Below are 20,283 nucleotides of genomic sequence, written 5' to 3'. Positions count from 1 at the left end.
ATAAAATGTGGTATATACAAACACTGGAATATTTTCAGCCATAAAAAGGAATAAAGTTCTGATACAAGGTGGATGAACTTTGAAGACATTATGCTAAGTGAAATAACCCAGACACAAAGAGACACATGTAAAGTACCACTTAAATGAGGTATCTAGGTAAGTTAAATTCAGAGACAGAAAGTAGAAAGAAGTTATTGAATGTGGGAGGAGGATTGAGAAAGGAGCATGACTGCTTAATGGGTATAAAGTTTTAGTTTGAGATGATGAAAAAGTTTTAGAGATAGATAGTAGTGATGGTTGCACAACAATGTGAATGTATATAATGCTACTGAATTGGATGAAATGGTAAGAAAAATTAAATAAATGTTGATCTGGAAAAATTACAGTAAGCGTTCTGCCAGACATTAAAACATATTATAGTACTAGAATGAAAAACAACAACTTGGTGTTGGCACAGATATGGACAGAGTTCAAGGGAACAGATAGAAGACTAAAACACCTATGGATTTAATGGATGATAAAAAGTGGAACCTCAAAACACTTGGAGAGAAGACAAGTTATTCAACAAATGGTGCTACTTTGCCATTGGATGGGGGTGAGTGGAGTGAAGAGGGACCCAATCTCATTCCACATACCATAATGAATTTCAGATGTACCAAAGATTTAAATCCAAAGAATGCAATTAAGATGCATGGTTTAAATGTTTATATAATTTCAGCTTAAGGAAGTCCTAAAGCTTTTATAAGAAAGACACAACGCTCATAGCTATTAGGGAAAAGATCGATATATCCAGCTACCTATTAATGTAAAAGTTTTGCACATATAAATGACCACCAATAGGAGAATATTTAAATAAAATATGATGGCATATATTAAAGTCATCATTTAAAAGGATGAGAATAAATAAAAATACAATCTCAATATGACATTAAGTGAAAAAATGCTAGTTTCAAAAAAATATGAACAGTATGATGCCATTTTTGTTTAAGAAAATAAACACCGAATTAAATGTATAGCTACATATATAAGGATTTTGATGTACAGAAATAGAGTAAAGACACACTAACAGTGATTAACTAAGGTAACAGGCTAGGAGGGAGAACAAATCTTTTACTCTGTATACTTCTGTAATGTTTGAAAATTTACAAAAATATATTCATGTATAAAAATATACTCAGGTAACAAAAAGTTATAAAAAGCAACTCATATCTAATAGTACAGTATAAAATCCTAAAAGAAAACTGACTAGTGAAAATAAAGCAAAAAAAAAAAAAAAAAGAAAAGAAAAAAAAAAAACAACCCTAGGAAAAAAGTTCACTTCACATTAAAAGGGCTTTAATTTATAGTAAGTTCAAATCAACAAAAAAAAACAGTTTTAGAAACCTAATAGAAAAATGAACAAAGAACATGAATAAATAAATGTAGACAGAAAAAGTTAAGCCTCACTGATAATTAAAGAAATGCAAATTAAAATAAGACATGATTTTACACCCATCACTTTATAAATTTCTTAACTATAAGTAGGATAAAGAGTTACTGAACCTGGATATTTTAAAAGTGGAGTCTTGGTTGGATGAGTAGGCTTGTAACCTGGAAAAATAAATTTGACTCAATTCACCATCCTTGTCAATACAAAATTATGAATTTAATTTTGGTTTTTTATTTTTTTAAAGATTATTTCTCAAAATAAATAATACACATACACTCAGAACTTTGCAATTCTACTCCTGAGTTTAACCTAAATATATATTTGTACAAGTGCACAAGGATGTGTATATAAAATGTTCACTACAACTTTGTATTTTATAATGAAAATCCTAGTAGTTAACTAATTATAAATCATAAAATTTATGTATTCTTTTAAAAGATCCAAGTAGTAGTATATTCCATAATTTTTTTCTATTTCACTAAGGATTTCTTGGACATTTTTTCATATTAGCACATTTAGATCTGACTTAACACCATTATATGTTGCTACTGATCCTTTTGGTATAGTCTTTCTCTAACTGATGATAAAAAATGATTGACAATCCCATAAGGAGAGTTGACTTTTTATTTTAAAAAAAAGATCGCTGTAGCTTCTTCTCTTCATAGGCTTTTTCTCACAAACAATTCACATCTTCTTCAAACACTAAACTGTATCAGTGTTTTATAAGTCCTTATGAAATGTTTATGGTCAACTTTCAAAAGAGCATATCAACAAATATAGTATACCACAGTGTATAGGCCCACTAGGACATGGATGGGTCAATGAATATACATTTCATATGCAATCTTTATATATCATCCACCAAAAAAACATCTCTTTCCCCACAAAACTTCACAGCACTCACCAAGGTACTGAAGGAGGTTACTGGGTACCAGGTTTACAGTAATTATAAAAGGTGTTCTAGTTACCATGTTAACATGAATAATCCCCCTCAATCCTTCAAAATATCAGGGCAATAGGAAACAAACAAATTAGATGCCAGTAACTGACATTAGTTTGAGTCATTAGACAACAGGAAACTAGAACCCACAGAAGTGATGTTACTTGAGTGAGCAGAGCCACACTGGGACCCTGAATGCAGTCTGCCCAGGTTAATGCTCTTCCCTCTCTTCCTCTTGTCTCTTGCTTCTGCTGCAACTAAAAGGAAGAAGCCAGAGAAAGCAGCCCTGAAATCAGGAAGATAATTCCTTCTACCATATCAAAATAGTCTCTCAAGTCTTAAGCAGAGCAGCTAATTAGTAGTCCCTGCCAGAAATCCTCCATTTCATTTCAATAAGTAAGGACTTCTCCTGCCTTTCGGTTGTTATGAAATTTACTTTCTGTTGCCAAATAAAAATGCCCAGTAAAGAGACAAATGATATCTGTATGAGGTGGGGAGTGGTAGAAATACAGGTCCTTTTCTGGTGACAACAGAAATTTCCCAGTATAAAAAGAACCAAACTGGTTGCAGTCTGGAAAATGAAACATAGTCCTGGACCTGGAAGATACCATGTAAAGGTGATGCTATACCATGTAAAGGTGATGCTGTAAGTCATACAAGCTACCTAAGAGCTTTCTAGATGCCAGGCACTGTGCTAAGTGCTTTAAATGGATCCCATTTTGACTTTGCTATCACCCAGTGAGGAAGTCATTAAATCATTTTACATGTAAGTAAATATATTTAAAGTTTACGTAACTTGTCCAAGTTCACACACCTGTTGATATCTGTGGACTATGGCAAATACTTTTAGAATCACTAAGCATAACAACTAAAATGGCTTTAAATATAGTCTTCCTCTTTTCATTACTAAAAATGATGAATGAGTGTAAATCACATGAATTTAAAGGATTTTTTTGTAAAATATAAGCAGGCAGTTACTAAATCTGAATGGCCCAAAATTGGGAGTTTTGTATTGAGAGGAATCAGCACTGAAGAACAAACCACATGGGATTACTACTTTCATATCATTTATATGAATTATGCCTCTCATTCTTGACTTATATAGGTAAAAATTCCCATGCTTCAATTTACTCTGAAAAATCATTCCCATCTATTTTTGTACATAAAAATACCAAACAAGAGACATTAATATACCTGTGTTCTTTGCTAAAAGAATGTGTTAAGACTCTATAAAAACATACAAAATCACAACAGCAGAATTCTATGTAAGTTCTGTCATACATCTCTCATGGAAATGGATACAAGACAGAGTTAAATACAAAGAGTTATTTTTTCAATTATTCTTGTCAATGTCAAAGAAATAAAAACTAAAAGACAAAATTTAAAAAAAGGAAAAAGACAACATTTGTACCTTTAATACACTTTGGCATCTCAGGCTCCCAAGTATTATTACCACCACAGAACACTAGGTTGCTGCCATTAAGGTAAAAACCCTGGAGGCATTCAAATATCACCACTGCTTGGTAGGAAAATTTTTCTCTACTTTCTGATACCATTATTCCATGTTCGAGTACTGGACGTTCACATTTGACCACTGAAAATTGGAGAAATTCCAGAATTAATAAAAAGCTACTTTCACACAGGACCAGAAAAACTAGTGCAAAGTAGTAATTTCCAGTGGGAAGAAACAGCTGAGGAATGAAAGACAAGATGTTAATTGAAAAAAAAAAAGACTTTATTTGTGCATTTGAATTTCAGGCAAATAGATTTAGAGAAACTTAATAACGTTTTTCCACCTAGAACAGACTGTCATTATACTTTATTGGCTTTCCTACATTTTTTTCCATTAATGACAAGTTTTGAGAAAGTGTGACTACCAGGTACAAATTCAGGGCAAGTTCAAAACTTTTGATACTTTTGATACTCTTTAGCTCTAGGACTTTTTTTAAGGTCATGCTGACACTAATTACAGTACCCTGCTCTTTTAGAAAGGTAGCAAAGACTTTTTGAGAAGGTAATATTTGAGCTCGATTTTAAAAGTTGAAAAGAAGCTAGCCAGGCAAAATGCTCGGCCCTCACACCAGTGTACTCTGGTGTTTCCCATTCTACTCTACTTCTTCAAAGTAAAATACAGGTCATGACCCTCTAGATTGACTTCAATATCTATGAATGTGTTTTGCAGAATTCGGAAAAAAAAAAAAACAACTGAAAAACACTGGGCTGAGCAGAGAGTTCAAGAGGATATCTTATGAGATTAAATCTGAGCAATAGATAAGGGCCAGAAAATATACAGCCTTTTAAACCAGAATAATGTTCTTCTTCCTTTCCTGTGGATCTGAATTTCCATCAAGTATCACATCATTTCTGTTCAGCCAGGAGAACTTCTTTATCAATTCTTGTGTTCAGGTTGGCTGATGACAAATTCCCCAAACTTCTGTTTATCTGAAACTGTTTTTTATTTATTTCACCTTCAGTTTTGGAAGATTTCTCCTTGACAGTGAATTCTAGGTTAAGTGTTTTAGTTTTCTTTCAGCACATTAGCAGACATTATTGTCTTCTCATCTCCACAGTTCCTTAAGAGACATCAGCTGTCATTCTTAACGTGGGTAATGGGGGGGATGGGGGTGGGTGGGTGTGTCCTCAACATAATACCTTTTTTCCCTGGCTCTCTTTTCTTTTATTTTTTGTTTTCAGTAGTTTTACCATGATGTATTTAGTTTGGTGGGGCATAAAGATGTAATATTACAACTATCATCATTGTAATATTTTTTAACTATCCATTTAAATGTCTGCAGAATAGTGTTGTCCTCTTTTTCATTCTTTTTTTAAAAAATTATTTTTTAATACAACTTTTAAAGGTTACATTCCATTTACAGTTATTACAAAATATTGGCTATATTCCTCATGTTGTGCAATACATCCTTGTAGCCTATCTTATACCCAATAGTTTGTACCTTCCACGCCCACACCCCTATATTGCCCCTCCTCACTGATGACCACTAGTTTGTTCTCTGTATCTGTCAGTCGGCTTCTTTTTTGTTATATTTACTAGTTTGTTGTATTTTTTAGATTCCACATATAAATGATATCATATAGTATTTGTCTTTCTCTGTCTGACTTATTAAATATCTTTTTCTTTCTTGTCAGCCTAGTTATAGCTTTATCTATTTTATTGATCTTCTCCAAGAACCAGGGGTTTGTTTCATTGGTTTTCTCTATTATTTTCTCTTCACAATTTCATTGATTTCTCTCTATCTTTATGATCATCTTATGTCTCCTTATTTTGAGTTTGCTCTTCTTTTTTTAGTTTTTTAAGGTGGAAGCTTAGATTGTTGATTTGAGACTTTTACACAAGTATTTCATGCTATAAATTTCCCTTTAAGCAATGCTTTTGTTGTATCACACAAATTTTGATATTTTGATGTATTGTGTTTTTCATTTTTACTCAATTCAAAACACTTTCTAACTTCCCTTGTTACTTCATCTTTGACTCATGGGTTAGTAAGGAGTGCCTTTCATAATTTTCAAGTATTTGCAAATTTTCTAGATTAGCCCTGTTTTAATTTCTATGTTTATTCCATTGTGATCAGATAATGCACTTAATGATTTCAATTCTTTGGAATGTGCTAAAAATAATCTTATTGCCTAGAATATGAGCTACCTTAGAGAATGTCCCATGTGCACTTGAAAAGAGTAAATATTATCCTGTTATTCAGTGGTTTTCTTCCAAGAATCAAATACCCTCTAGCATCTCCTTGCTTTATGTAACTCTCTAGTGCCTTAAATATTGTTTTAAAAATATATTTTGTTCAGAGTTTATCATTCTTATCAATGAGAAGCTTAGCTTTTTAAAATTTTCTCTACCATTATTTGTAGCCAGAACTCTCAGACATCTTGCAATATAAGAAAAAACTTTATTTTTGAGGCAGGGTGTGTTGAGTTTTTTAGTTCTTTCAAGCAAAAAAATCCTAATACACACACACACACACACAATTAGTTCACAATGTGTAAACTGTAATGTCAAGAACATCTGGGGTGAGGGGTGGGAAACCCCACAACTAGAACTATTTTCTGTTCAATTTGGCCTAAATTAAACTAGAAGTCAATTTAACCGGAGGAATAAACATGTATGACTGTTTTACTTATAGGTAAAACTATTTACAAAGTGTTCCACAGTATTTACAAATGAAGAAGGAAACAAATGGAAACATTATTACCTTTACACAGAGGAGCGGCACTACTCCATTTGCCAGGTCCAGAACAAATAAGCTTGCTCTCTCCAACAAGTGAGTATTCATCTGATCCATTTGAAGGATTACAACTATAAGTTACTAATTCATTATATTCAAATATATTCCTGTAGCTATTGGTGTGTTTTCCATGTTTTATTTTTGGAGGTCGTCCACAAAAAATCTCTTAAAAAGGGGTAAAAAGAGAAAATAAAGGTAAAGGGAAGGTGAAAGAGTAAGACAGCATCAGTAAAGTCCTATGAACTACCTTCAATAAGTTCTTTAACATATGATTTCTAGAAGTTAGTTGTGAATCCTTTATCCATTTAGAGGAGAGTTTCCATGAGAAAATGTATTATCCCAAATTCAAATCATGTAGAAATAAACTTTTAAGAACCAAACTCATTTTCTTAAATACCTATATAAAGTACCTATATGAAATACCTATATTTATCTATAAGGACATGCTAAGTTTTATTCTAATCATCATAAGAGATGGAAATTTAATGAGAAAATATGCTTGTGATTAAAAATAAAATTCACTGCTAGCTAAGAAATGCATATTTATAATTTATAAACATATCCATTCACTACATCCATGGTTCACAATAATACCAAGATATGGTCTTATTTCACTGTCATCCTTGTAAGTTTATGGTGAAATTTTCCAGAATCTACAAATTGTGTGATTTTGCCACAGACTGAATCCAGATGTCTTCCTTTAAGCTAGATATTGAAGAGATTTGCAAAAATGTAAAACAATGCCACTATTCCCACTGTTGGTTTTGGAAATTTTTAATTTTTTCATAAAAATATGTTGTATATATTAACATGTATTGACTTTACTGTTCCTAAAAATGATTTAATAATTAACTATTTTAAAAACTTTTGTTTTAATTCCAATATAATGAATACCAATAGACATAACCCACATAAAGAAAAGCTCTTTGGAATCGTTGTTGATTTAACAGCATAAACAGGTCCTGAAGCCAAAAAGTTTGAAAATTCCTAATCCAAATTATAAAGTGAGAATTAACTTACTTTCACAATGTGGTATCAAATCACTCCAATGCACATTATCTCCAATAAGGTTACAAGTTAGAATTTTTTTTCCTCTTAAGTAATAACTAAATGAAAAAAGAAAAGGTTACTGTTTGTTTAATAGCACATAATACTGAAAATTTTTATATGGTTGTTTTTCTGCACTACAGTAGTTTGAGGGAGAAGTTTCTTAAATGACATGATATAATGAAAGTGCTAACCAAATCTGCAATTTTAATCAAATAAAGAGTTTCTGCATGTGGACACACACTGTCCCACAGCAAAATGTCTAAATTACTATTATGCCTGTCAGTGTGGCCTCTTCACCATCTCTGGCAAATGCATCACACATTCACTTCTATGCTTTTGCTCACACCATTCTGCTCAGCAAGGACTGAGCAGAGACATCAGGCCCTAGAGCTTGCCTGCCTGGATTCAAGTCCCAGCTCCATGAATGACTTGTTATTTAAGCTTGGGAAAGTCTCTTACTGTTTCTCTTGCTCAATTTCCTCATCTATGTAAAAGAGATAATAGTACATACTTCATGGGGTTGTTTTGAGAATAAGTTAGCATCTGACACATAGTGAGTGCTAGGTAAGTTTTAGTTCTTTTTAATATTCTTTAGATCAGAATATCTTTCCAGGAATAGCTTGGGAATACTACTTAATGAAATTTTCTCTGATGATTTAAACTCACAGTACTCTCTTCTCCTTCTGGATTCTCATTGTAATGATCATAAATAATGGTATGTATTTGGCACTTCTTATTTACTATTTTGATTTAATATATTATGTTAGTATATATTGTGTTTCTAACCAGGCTACAGCTTTTTTTTGAGAAGAGTCTATGCTTTAAGTTTTTGGTACCTTTCAAAGTGCCTAATAGGCTCTCTATATCTATGACAGGATGTTCGAATATTTTTACTTGATCAGTTTAAAAATAATCAGTGAAACTGCTTGTACAAGGTTCCAGTTGACTTTTCCGTTAAGCTGTACTCATTTTCTGTATATTAGTGTTTTAGGAGAGGATTTTGGGAAGGTGGTAGAGTTGGAAGTTCTAGGAATCTGTCACCATAACTAGACAAAAACTGCAATGGCAGAATCTGTCTGATGTCACTGTTTTGGAACTCTGGAGTCTGTTGAAGGCTTGCAAGTTCTAGAGGAAAACTCAGACAGGTAAATTGCATTAATTTCAGTCAATTTCAGCTCTTAGGAAAACAGCAGCAACTTACCCCTACCCTCAGCAGTGTGGCAGGCAACTGTGAGTGTGCTCCTGAAGCAGCTTACACACAGGTTGCAGGAGGTACAATAGCCAAAAAGACTGTCTTCCAAGTACCAAGGATCTGTACTCTGATTGCTGACTGCTATTTCTGATCACAGAAAGTGGTGGCAGCCATTGTTGTCACACCTTGCCGACTCTTGCAAGCCCTATCCTTGTTGGCTGAAGTGACTTACACGGGATTTAAAGATCCAGCAACATTTGCTTCCACTTTCATTTTTCATGTTTCCACTCTCAGAAGCCAGGCACTAAAGACTAGGACATTCAAAAACAACTGCATATGTGGGGAAATTTAGAAAGTGAGTGTGCATGTTCAGGGAAAAAACACAGAAACAGCCTGAGAAGACCTTCAGTTTACATCTCAGGTGATCCCTGCCACAGAAACATGATACAAAAATCAATAAACAAAAACAGTAACAAAAACTTCAATGTCTAGGGAAAGGGGAGAATCTGATTTGCAGAGTTACACATTATTAGATTCCAATATCCAATATTCCACAAAAAATCACCAGGCATACAAAGAAACAGGAAAGTATGGTCCATTCAGAATAAAAAAACAAATGAACAGAAACTGTTCCTGAAAAAATCTGATGATAGATATATTAGATAAAGACATCAAAATATCTTAAAGATGCTCAAAGAACTAAAGGAAGACTTGGAGAAAGTCAAGAAAATGATGTGTGAACAAAATGGAAGTATCATAAGGAGCTAGAAAACCTAAAAAGGAACCAAAAAGAAATTATGGAGCTTAAAAGTACAATACCTGGTATTAAAAATTCAATAGAGGGATTAAAGGCAAATTTGAGCAGCAGAAGGAAGGATCAGTGAACATGAATATAGAATGGTGGAAGTTACTGAGTCTGAGGAACAGAAAGGAAAAAGAGTGAAGAAAAGTGAGCAGAGCCTAAAGGACCTGTGTGATATCATCAAGTGGATCAACCTACACAGTGTGGGAATCTCAGAGGGAGAAGAGAGATAGAAAGGGGCAGAGAGAATATTTTAAAAAAATAATGGTGAGCAACTTTGCAAATTTGATGAAAGACACAAATATAAACATCCAAGAAGCTCAACAACCCCCAGGTAAAATGAACTTAAAGACACCCACACTAAGTCACATAATAACCAAACTTTCAAAAGACAAAGACAGAGTGGCTAAGATGGCCGAGTAGAAGGACCCTAAGCTCACCTCCTCTCACAAGAACACCAAAATCACAACAATCTATAGAGCAATCATCATTGAAAAAGACTGAAACCTACTAGAAAAGATCCCCTACCACTAAAGACATAAAGATGGAACCACAAGGAGACTGGTAGGAGGGGCAGCCTTGCAATATAATCAAATCCCATACCCCCCAGTGGGCACCCCACAAACTGGAGAATAATTATATTACAGAGATTCTCCCACAGGAGTGAGTTCTGAGCCCCACATGAGGCCCCACAGCCCAAGGGTCTAGCACTGGGAAGAGGAGCTCCCAGAGCATTTGGCATTGAAGGCCAGTGGGGCTTGATTGCAGGAGCTCCACAGGATTGGGGAAAACAGAGATTTCACTCTTAAAGGGTGCAAAAAAAAACCTCACACACACCAAAGGACCAAAGTTAAAAGCAGTAACTTCATAGGAGCCTGGGCCAGAGCTACCTACTCATCTTGGAGGGTCTCCTAAGGAAGTGGGGGTAGCTGTGGCTCACTCTGGGGATATAGACATTGCGGCAGATATATCAGGAAGGATTCATTTGTGTGAGTTCTCCCAGAGGCTGATATTTTGGCACCAAGACCTGGCCCCACCCAACAGCCTGTAGGCTCCAGTGCTGGGACATCTCAGGCCAAACAACAAACTGGGAGGGGATACACCCCCACCCATGAGCAGACAGGCTGTTTAAAGACTTCCTGAGTCCACAGCCACCTCTAAACACATCCCTAGACATGGCCCTGCCCACCAGAGGACCAAAACCCAGCTCCAATGGTTAGGGGGCAGACACCAGAAGCAAGAAAATTACAGTTCTGCAGCCTGCAAGCCAAGTCTGCAAACGCAGGCCAGATACTACCCTGGGACCAGCTGGCCCCTGGCCCTTGGGTAATGAGAGGGGAGTGCACTGCTGGGATGCATAGGATGTCTCCTACAGAGGGTCACTTCTCCAAGGTCAAAAAAAAGTAACAAACCTACCACATACATAAAAATACAAATAGCAATTTAGAGAAAATGAAGCAACAGAGGAATATGTTTCAGATGAAGGAACAAGATAAAACCCCAGAAGAACTAAGTGACATGGAGATAGGCAATCTACCCAAGAAAGAGTTCAGAGTAATGATAGTAAAGATGATCAAAGAACTCAGGTGGAGAATGGATGCGTGGAATGAAAAATTAGAAGTTTTTAACAAAGAATTAGAAAATATAAAGAACAAGCAAACAGAATTAAAGAATACAATAACTGAAATGAAAAATACACTAGAAGGTATCAATAGTAGAGTAAATGAGATGGAAGAACTGATTAGTGAGGTGGAAGACAGAGTAGTGGATATCACTGCCACTGAAGAGAAAAAAAAAAAAAGAATGAAAAGGAATGAGAACAGTTCAAGAGACTTCTGGGACAACATCAAGCATGCTAATATTTGCATTATCAGGGTCCCAGAAGGAGAAGAGAGAGAGAGAAAGGACCTGAGAAAACATTTGAAAAGATAATTGCTGAAAATTTCCCTAACCTGGGGAAGGAAACAGTCACCCAAGTCCAGGAAGTGCAGAGAGTTCCATACAGGATTAACCCACAGAGGAATACACCATGACACAGTGTAATCAAAATGATGAAAATTAAAGATAAAGAGAGAATACTAAAAGCAACAAGGGAAAAGCAACAAGTAACATACAAGAGAACTCCCATAAGGCTATCAACTGATTTTTCAGCAGAAACTCTGCAGGTCAGAAAGGAGTGGCATGATATACTTAAAGTGATGAAAGACAAAAACCTACAACTAAGAATCCTCTACCCAGCAAGGCTCCCATTCAGATTTCATGGAGAAATCAACAGCTTTACAGACAAGCAAAAGCTAAAATAATTCAGTATTACCAAACCAACTTTACAACAAATGATAAAGAACTTCTCTAGGTGGAAAAGAAAAGGCCACAAATAGAAACAAGAAAATTATAAAATGGAAAAGCTCACTGGTAAAGGCAAACTTACAAGAAAGGTAGGAAATCAGCCACTAGTAGGGAGGTTAAAAGATGAAAATAGTAAAAATCATTTGTATCCACAATAAGCAGTTAAGGGATACATAAAACAATTAGATGCAAAATATAAAATCAAAAACAGTAATTGTGAGGGGAGGAGAGTACAAATGCAGGGTACCTAAAATGCATTTGAAATTAAGAGATCAGCAACTTAAAACAAGCATGTATAAATATAGACTCTAATACAAAAACCTCATGGTAACTGTAAAACAAAAATATATAATAGACATACATACAAAAAGAAAAAGGAATCCAAACATAACATTAAAGATAGTCATCACAAGAGTAGAGAATGAAAGAAGAAAGGGGAAACAAAAAGACCTACAAAAACAAAACTCAATTAACAAAATGGCAATAGGAACATACTTATCAATAATTACCTTAAATGTAAATAGACTAAATGCTCCAACCAAAAGACAGACTGGTTGAATGGTTACAAAAACAAGACCAATATATACACTGCCTACAAGAGACTCACTTCAGATCTGGAGACACATACAGACTGAAAGTGAGGAAATGGAAAAAGTATTCCATGCAAATGGAAATTAAAAGAAAGTCAGAGTTGCAATACTTATATCAGACAAAAATAGACTTTAATAAAGACTGTTACAAGAGACAAAGACACTACATAATGAGCAAAGGATCAGTCAAAGAAGAAGATTATAACAATTGTAAATATATATGCACCCAACATAGGAGCACCTCAATATATAAGGCAAGGGCTAACAGCCATAAAGGAAAAATTGACAGTAACACAATGATAGTAGGGGACCTTAACACTCAACTCACATCAATGGACAGATCATCCAGACAGAAAATCAATAAGGAAACACAGGTAACACCCATCCTTCTGAAACTATTCCAAAAAACTGCAGAGGAAAGAACTCTTCCAAACTTGTTCTCTGAGGCCACCATCACCCTGATACCAAAACCAGACAAAAATATCACACAAAAAAAGAAATTTATAGGTCAATATCACTGATGAAAATAGATGCAAAAATCCTCAACAAAATACTAGCAAACCAACTCCAAAAATACGTTAAAAGGATCATACATCATGATCCAGTGGGATTTATCCCAGGGAGGCAAGGATTTTTCAATATTCACAAATCAATCAATGTGATACAGCATATTAACAAATTGAAGGACAAAAACCATGTGATCCTCTCAACAGATGCAGAAAAACTTTTTATAAAATTCAACATCCATTTATGATAAAAAACTCTTCAGAAAGTAGGCATAGAGGAAACATAGCTCAACATAATAAAGGCCATATATGACAAACCCACAGCTAACATCATACTCAATGGTGAAAAGCTGAAAGCATTTCCTCTAAGATCAGGAACAGTACAAGGATGCCCACTCTCACCACTTTTATTCAGCATAGTTTTGGAAGTCCTAGCCACAGAAAGCAGAAAAGAAAAAGAAATAAAGGAATCCAAATCGGAAAAGAAGTAAAACTGTCACTGTTTGCAGATGACATGATGTTATACATAGAAAATCCTAAGGACACTACCAGAAAACTACTAGAGCTCATCAATGAATCTGGTAAAGTTGCTGAATACAAAATTAATATACAGAAATCTGTTGCACTTCTATACACTAAAAACAAAAGATGAGAAACAGAAATTAAGGAAACAATCCCATTTACCACTGCATCAAAAAGAATAAAATATCTAGAAATAAACCTACTTAAGGAGCAAAAGACCTGTACTCTGAAAACTGTAAGACACTGATGAAAGAAACTGAAGATGACACAAACAGATGGAGAGATATCCCATGTTCTTGGATTGGAAGAATCAGCATTGTCAAAATGACTATACTACCCAAGGCAATCTACAGATTCAATACAATGGCATTTTTCACAGAACTAGAACAAAAAAACTTTAAATTTTATGGAAATACAAAAGACTCCTATTAGCCAAAACACTCTTGAGAAAGAAGAATGGAGCAGGAGGAATCATGCTCCCTGATTTCAGACTATACAATAAAGCAACAGTCATCAAAACAGTATGGTACTGGCAAAAAAGCCAGACATATAAATCAATGGAGCAGGATAGAAAGCCCATAAATAAACCCATACACTGATGGTCAATTAATCTATGACAAAGGAGGCAAGAATAGACAATGGAGAAAAGACAGTCAATAAGCGGTGCTGGGAAAACTGGACAGCTATAAAAGTAAAAAGAACGAAATTAGAACATTCTTTAACACCATATACAAACGTATACAAAAATAAACTCAAAATGGATTAAAGACCTAAATATAAGACAGTATATTATTATACAGAGGGAAACATAGGCAGAACACTCTTTGACATAAATTGCAGCAATATTTTATTTGGATACGTCTCCTAGAGTAATGGAGATAAAAACAAAAATAAAAACTGGGACCTAATTAAACTTAAAAGCTTTTGCACAGCAAAGGAAACCATAAACTGAATGAAAAGAAAACCTACAGACTGGGAGAAAATATTTGTAAATGATGCTACCAAGAAGGGATTAATTTCCAATACATACAGCTCATCCAGCTTAATATCAACAACAACAACAACATAATCAAAAAATGGGCAAAAGACCTAGGTAGACATTTCTCCAAAGAAGACATACAAATGGCCAACAGGCACATGAAAAGATGCGCAACATAACTAATTATTAGAGAAATGCAAATCAAAACTACAATGAGATATCACCTCACACCAGTCAGAATGGCCATCATTAAAAAGTCTACAAATAATAAATGCTGGAGAGGGTGTGGAGAAAAAGGAGCCCTCTTACACTGTTGGTGTCATTTCTGTGAGTCCTCCTTCAACTCTGAGAGTTGGCCATTTTTACTAGGGTGCACTGTGTTGTTAAGGATAAAGTCACCATGATTACTACATTTTCAATGCTTCCAATAGGCTTATTATCACATATAATAAGTATTTGATTTTGCTTTTCTTCAATTTAAATTCCTTTCTATTAATTACACATCATTTCATTCTCCATAAAAAGTCCAAGAGTTGTTTGGCTACAAGTGCAACTTATGACCTAGAAAGAAAAATGAAATCAACTTTAAGGGAATGATTAAGCTGAGAAGCAAAGAAAAATGGAATTCATAACATTTAACTTATTTCCTCTAAGGAGTAACTTACTTACCCCTCATTACAAGAAATGTGAGCTTCTGATTCAAACTCAAAGGTTTTATTTGGGGCATATACTTCACCATGTTTTATTTCTGGATTTGGACATGATTTTCCTAAAAGAAAATTTTCAAATTCGTTTTTTCATACCAATTTCAAAACATTTAAATCAAGATCAAAATTCTACACTGCTCTTTTCTATTGATTAAATATTATTTTCTTTCTTTAATTATTATAAGGGCAAACTTAACATTCACATTTACTGAGGTACCAATCACCAATAAAGATTCCCTGGAGATTTCTCAAAGCCTGAAAAAATGCATTGCTATCTAAAACCTAGTTTTGCATGAGAAAATCATTATTGTTGCAGTGGAAAATTGACCCTAAAATGTGTAAAAATCTCTACAGAAAGCAAAAAACAACAAAAATGGTTTTGTTTCCTTACTTAAACATGCTTCTTCAATAGGGCTCCATGAGCCATTAGGCTCACAAGTAGATGCGAGGAGATAAGGCCACACATAAAAGTATCCTCTGTGACACTCATAATCTATTCTGTCCCCAGGATAATAATGGCGTTTAATGACACCCTTGAGCTTCATACTCTCCAATACTGGTGGATCAATACAGGGACCTAGGAATAAAAATAAAAACAGAAAATTAAGGATTTAATCTCTTTCGCCAGCCACTTGTGGCCTAGCAGCAAGTAGGCAGTACAGAATAAATGGAAAGGTTCTTAGCAAGATTTTAAGTGATTGTCACATGCTTTTACCCAAGTGACGGTAGTAGCGGAGGATGTGTCTTGCTTACTTTAAATAACATCCTATTAGCTTTTAATTTGTTGAGGAATAAGCTAAATTTTTATTCAACAGTAAATTAAAGGAGACAAAATCTTTTTGGTATTGACTAAATATATATATATAGGTACATATCCTTACATACTTTTTTCTAAATTCATTTCAAAACTCACCTCTCCTCTAAAAAGTCTTCCATTGTATATAGCACTCTGCTCAGATTACTCTTCCATAGTTTGAAACACAAGCATATGATCACTTGTCACTCAGTTTCCTCTCAGAAGGCAAGGTCTTAGAGGGCAGGGATCATATGCCTTCTTTTTCTACTACACTCTGTACACACTGGGTGCTCAAGACATGCTATGGTAAGAGGTGACTATTAAATAAACATTGTGGATTTCAAAGATCAAAATAGATATGGACTAAGTACTTCAAAGTATGACTTCATTTCATATATTTCATATTTGTGAACTAAAGAATTTTATGAATGAATAGATAACATTTAAATATCAAAATTTACCATTTTGAATAGACTTACATTGAAAAAAATTTGTTTTCTTGATATTATCTTAAATGTAATTTAATTTTTCTTCTCTGATCAATAGAGCATGCATATCCTTAGAAGCTCCCTGAGGTAGCTGTTTGGGCTATTTATCTAATATACCCCAACAGTAAAGCTACTTTATTGCTATACTTTTATAAGTTTTTATTCTTTTTTTTTTTTGGCGGTGGGGAGTCCCTCCCTAGAAGAGTGTAATTCCTACTTCAACAATTTCTCTTCCTTTTAATTATCTGTGAGCTCGATAACCTAACAAATCTGTTAGAAAAATTATGTAAAATAATATTATGGAGACACATCAAGTCCTAAAGTGCTAAAGGAATGCAGAGGCCACACCTATAAGGTTAAGGATCTAAGGAGAAAGAAATAGCCCTATTTTGGTCCCTGAGGAACCTTTTCTTTATTACTCCCTGGATCTTGGTCTTACTGCAGATTGAGAGACTGGTCAAGAGAGGACTCTAAAGAGGTGAAATATTACCCTCCTTTCCTATCATATTCTAAACTCTAAACTCCTCTCTTGATACACCATCCAACATTTCATTTACGTCATGTGCTGAAACTGTTTCAACACTTAGCAAATGTTTTCAACATTTCTACTATGCTGATCTGTTACATGAATGCTCCTCAATTAACTGCCCAAAACAAAACAAAAGCAAAAAGCAAAAAAAAAAAAAAAAAAAAAACCCAAAACCAAAACCAAAAACCCCAAAAAACAAAACAAAACAAAACCCTTTAGTATTAAAAGCATTGCTTAAAAAGAAAATTAGTTGAGTTGAATTTTATTAATAATATTAAATTTACTCAATACCCTGAGCCAGACGTTCTCATTTTAACATAGGAAAAAAACAAACAAACAAAAAACACAGGATAGAAATGCTATATAATTTCATACTGGATACAAATGTATTACATCATTCTAGAATTTCCTGGAACCACCAAGAAAGAAATCAAGTTAACAGCATGCCCATAATTAAATTACACAAGTGTTCTTTGTTTATGCACTCAACTTCAGTAACTATCTCAAAGGATAAAAAAATAGAGAAAATTCCTAAAGTAACTCTCACACATAGTGCTCTGAATGGAAAAAGACATGTCAATTGGACAGTTTAATCCATTCAACTAATGAAGGATTTCTTCGTACCAATATACATCATGAAATGAGTGCTTTTAACAATGTGCAGTTTAGAATGTTTGCTTTGTCAACCAGTTGATCACAAGCTTTATACACTGTAATATTTGAGTCCAATATCACACATTTTTATAATCAAATTTCTTGTTTTGCTCAGAACATTGAATTTTTTTCCTATGAGGATTTTCAAAGTAAATGTCCCTAGCTCCAAAAAAATAACATCTTAACTTAGTTTTTTCTAAATAGTTTACAACATAATTATTATTAGGCTGTAATGCTATACTTTAACAATGGATGCTATTACATAATAAGATAGGCTGCATTCAGAAAATTCCCCAGTGTTCCAGGTGAGTGTCAGGAAAGTGAAATAATGCTCTGCTGTGAATCAAGAAAACTGTTCACTTTCTATACACTTGCAAAAATTGTGCATGCACTCTCTACTTGCTTGCAAAATTAAAAATAACTCCCTGACACAAGCACACGCCACACCCCTTCCCATGTGGTTCCCTTCAGAAAATCATGGTCTCTGACCCAAAATGGAACTTCCCGAAATCTGACCACCCCTCCCCTTCTCTCACTGTCCACACAACCTATTTTTAAACTTTCTTTGCTTCTTCAAAACACAGGCTCTAACATCTAACCTATCAATTTTATTTCTCAGTTCCCACTCATTTATAAGCCACTTAAATTATTTTCAAGTCATTAAGTAGCCTCCCTCTTGGTAAATTCACCCTAACATTCTCTCCCTCAGTAATTTTAATTACCCTGTCTCAACATCTGGAGCTATTGTTCATTCTCTTTGCTCCCTTGTGCCTGAAAAGCTCTTTTCCTTGGTTTCCAGGTAGCAAACCAGCCTAGTTTTCAGCCTGTCCTCTGGCTGCTCTTCCTTCTCTGCCTGATTGCATAATGTGATGTTCCTCATGGGTTATTCTACGAGCTCTCCTTATTTTCATTCTGCAAATCCCCCTGGGTCAGATGTATACTCTCATGACATCATTACAACTGATGAGAGCTGCCTCCCAAATCCCTCTCTCCATCCTAGATCTCTAGCTGGGATGCCAAGTCTGTATATTCAACTGCCTCCCCACAGCTCCACTTGGAATGTGTCACCCTATCTCAAATAACATAATGAAGCCAGCAAACAAGATACATGGTTCCCACAACTGAAATGCCTGTTCCCTCGCTCTGTTTCCACCTTTACTTCTAATTCAAGCCACTATCATTTCTTATCTGGATTGCTATAAGAGTTTCTGAATAGGTCTCCTTACTGGTCTCACCACCTTTCATTCAGTTCATTTTCACATTGCCACCAGAGTAATACTGATATGATACTAGCACCAAGGTCCTTCCAAGTCAGGTACGTTTCAATGGCTCCCTGTTTCCCTCATGATAATGTCTAAGGCTTCCTCACATGGCTAACAGAGCTTTAATGTCTGCTCACTCTTGCACAGTCTTCTAAGCCATATTCAATCCCACTAGTAGTGCCCATTAAATTACTCAACTTACTGTAGCACTCTAGACCTCCATGCATCATATTACTTCAGCTTTGACCAGAGACCCTGACATTCCTCTCACCCACTCATCCTTCAGTTTCATCTTAGATGCCACTTCCTCCTTGAGGCTCTTGACATCTCTCACTCAAAACACTGGGTTAAGTGTCCTCATGGTGCCCCAATTTACTTCTTTCACAGCACTTTTCATACTGTAATTATTCATTGCTTACTTCCCTAGGAGACTGTAGCCTTCTTGAGGACCATGTCTCATTCATCACTGCATTTCTAGTTCCTAGTGCCAAAGCTGAAGGAGTACTGTTATCAGTTTTATACATTCTTGGGTCAAAATTCAAATTCTTTACTGTTCAGCCAAACTGCTCCAGAAATATCTTCAAATCATCACTTTTTTCACTGCTGTTTCTGTTCCTATTTTCCATTTCTTTCATTCATTTATTTACAAACATTTCACTTTATCAGAATTTTTAATTTCTTTCTTGTCAAAATATTTGTTTTAGTATTTTATTATAAACCCATTTTATATTACTTCTATGACTAGAAATAGTATTTTAACATTATTAAAAGTGAACTCCAAAGACTGTGGGTTATATTTTTTTCCTAAAGATTAGCAATGAACAATTCTAGAACTTGTTTCTTAAAACAGTGGTGATATTAATCATTTTAGAAATACAAAATTAAACCTGTGCCTATCATTATTTTAGTGTTTTTTAACTAACTTATTCTTGACAATCTTCCTATGAGTTGTGTACTATTTCCCATTCTTTAAGATGAGCAATCTGAACCACGGTAAGGTGAAGTAACTTGCCCATGAATACACTCCCTGTAGGTAGCAGACCCAGGGTCAAGCCAGGAAACCCGGTTCCACTACCCACATTGCTTTCCATCACTGTCTGTCATCCAGAATCCTTGTATGGTTATGACAACAACGTTTGTCTGCAATTTAGTCCTTAAGCAATGGTATTCTACTGAGCCTGGGGAGATTAAAGCAACGTTAGTTTAGATTTGCATTGTGCTAGGGCAAACGAAAGGCCTCA

At 34.7% G+C, this 20,283-nt stretch overlaps 1 protein-coding gene across 1 annotated transcript in view; it reads right to left on the bottom strand.

Annotated features, from left to right (window-relative positions):
• LOC309619755 (membrane cofactor protein-like) overlaps positions 1-20,283 on the bottom strand; it is a 54,569-nt gene that overhangs the window by 30,385 nt on the left and 3,901 nt on the right. The window contains exons 2-7 of the mRNA XM_082375410.1: positions 15,705-15,890; positions 15,276-15,375; positions 7,640-7,725; positions 6,587-6,784; positions 3,781-3,963; positions 1,543-1,590 (exon numbers count right to left, since the gene is read on the bottom strand). Coding sequence (XP_082231536.1) covers positions 1,543-1,590; positions 3,781-3,963; positions 6,587-6,784; positions 7,640-7,725; positions 15,276-15,375; positions 15,705-15,890 — 801 coding nt within the window. The remainder of the gene's footprint in view (positions 1-1,542; positions 1,591-3,780; positions 3,964-6,586; positions 6,785-7,639; positions 7,726-15,275; positions 15,376-15,704; positions 15,891-20,283) is intronic.

The sequence above is a fragment of the Balaenoptera borealis genome (genome assembly GCF_965194805.1).
Source record: "Balaenoptera borealis genome assembly, chromosome: 1".
Lineage (NCBI taxonomy): Eukaryota > Metazoa > Chordata > Mammalia > Artiodactyla > Balaenopteridae > Balaenoptera > Balaenoptera borealis.
The sequence above is the reverse complement of the archived record's forward strand: the minus strand, read 5'-3'. Positions and strand labels throughout refer to the sequence as shown.